The 1,327-nt window shown below is 43.1% G+C and overlaps 1 protein-coding gene across 1 annotated transcript in view; it reads right to left on the bottom strand.

Annotated features, from left to right (window-relative positions):
* Positions 1-1,327, bottom strand: part of LOC119582003 (putative polypeptide N-acetylgalactosaminyltransferase 10) — a 3,978-nt gene continuing 2,651 nt past the window's right edge. The window contains exons 4-6 of the mRNA XM_037930199.1: positions 850-1,071; positions 346-588; positions 1-242 (exon numbers count right to left, since the gene is read on the bottom strand). Coding sequence (XP_037786127.1) covers positions 69-242; positions 346-588; positions 850-1,071 — 639 coding nt within the window. The 3' untranslated portion in view covers positions 1-68. The remainder of the gene's footprint in view (positions 243-345; positions 589-849; positions 1,072-1,327) is intronic.

Genomic DNA, 1,327 nt, shown 5'->3' with positions numbered 1-1,327 from the left:
AATAATATAAATCAATCTCTATTTCTGACAATGCTTTGGAAGAATGAGAGGCTGGGCAAAACAAGTAACTACAAACCAGGTCCTGCCTGATCCCACTTGGCCAGTCGCTGTGCATCATACTTCTCAAAGCTCCATTTCTGAGTATCACGGTTTGGGTCACACATGGCTACAAAGAGCTCCTTGTTTCCTGGGTTGCTGTCCAAGCATCTTGGGTTTCCTCCATGAACTAGCCACTTTTTATTCTGAAATGAACATTAATGAATGAGTAAGTTATAAATAGAGGTATATGGATAAAGGATATAGACAAAGAGATGGAAGTAGATAGATAATCAAATTGTTTCTCACCGGATCGTATCTCCACATCTGGTTTCCTCCCATGCCGTGGCAGTTGTAGAGCAAAACTGGTGCCTGAGCATCACCACTGGAGACATCCCAGCACACTGAACGCTTGCCTGGCCGTATATCCTTATGCCAGGTCAAATGGAAGGACTGCTCACCCCCATGACCACATTCCTGCAGACCAAATCGGTCTCCATGCCGCTTGTATCTTGTGTCGACACAAAGGTTAGAGTCTACAATACTCTGGATCTGCATGATTGGGGGTTGTTTGAGAAGGTTGATATTTTATTTTTACTATATTGCTTGTAAACTCTATTTTTTTTTTTTCATTCATGAAATTATTATTTGAAGTAAAAGTCATCACTATTATGATCACCAACTTCAATCACACACTGTTAAAAATAAGACTGCCATTACCACTAGCTTCCCTGTGGATACTACCACTGTTACCATTATTCCTATAATCACTATCATCATTACCTACAATCACCCCCAGTGTCCACTACCTACCTTCCCGCTGGCAAAGTCTGGAGGCTCCACAGGAGGATACACTTTGACCAGGTCAGGTGCAACCTCCTCCATGAACCAGCGGAAGGGGCGGCACTGCAGCTTCTCACGGATGGCCTTCTGCTCTGAAAGATCACCCGGATCGATATTGCGGTAGTGTGGCCGGCGCTTGTAGATGAATTCCGCATACTCATCCATCCAAACCTCAGCCACACGGCGGTAGTTCTGTGGGAAGGAAGGAGCAGAGTGGTTGATTATCCTGGAGGGGAACTTAGCAGGAATCACTGACTCATTTCTTAGAGATTTACAGGATGTTGTTACCAAACACAAATAGATTTTTAAAATTACATAAAAGTCTACAAACAAGAGAAATATGGACTGAGATATACACATCATTTACTGACCAGATTCACAACGCTACAGAGAGGGGTCAGATGGGCAGAGAAAGAAAAACTGAGACGATGTTGATTCTAACTTATAC

The sequence above is a fragment of the Penaeus monodon genome, chromosome 15, assembly GCF_015228065.2.
Source record: "Penaeus monodon isolate SGIC_2016 chromosome 15, NSTDA_Pmon_1, whole genome shotgun sequence".
Classification (NCBI taxonomy): domain Eukaryota; kingdom Metazoa; phylum Arthropoda; class Malacostraca; order Decapoda; family Penaeidae; genus Penaeus; species Penaeus monodon.
Note: the sequence above shows the minus strand (reverse complement) of the source record. Positions and strands in the feature narration are given on the sequence as shown.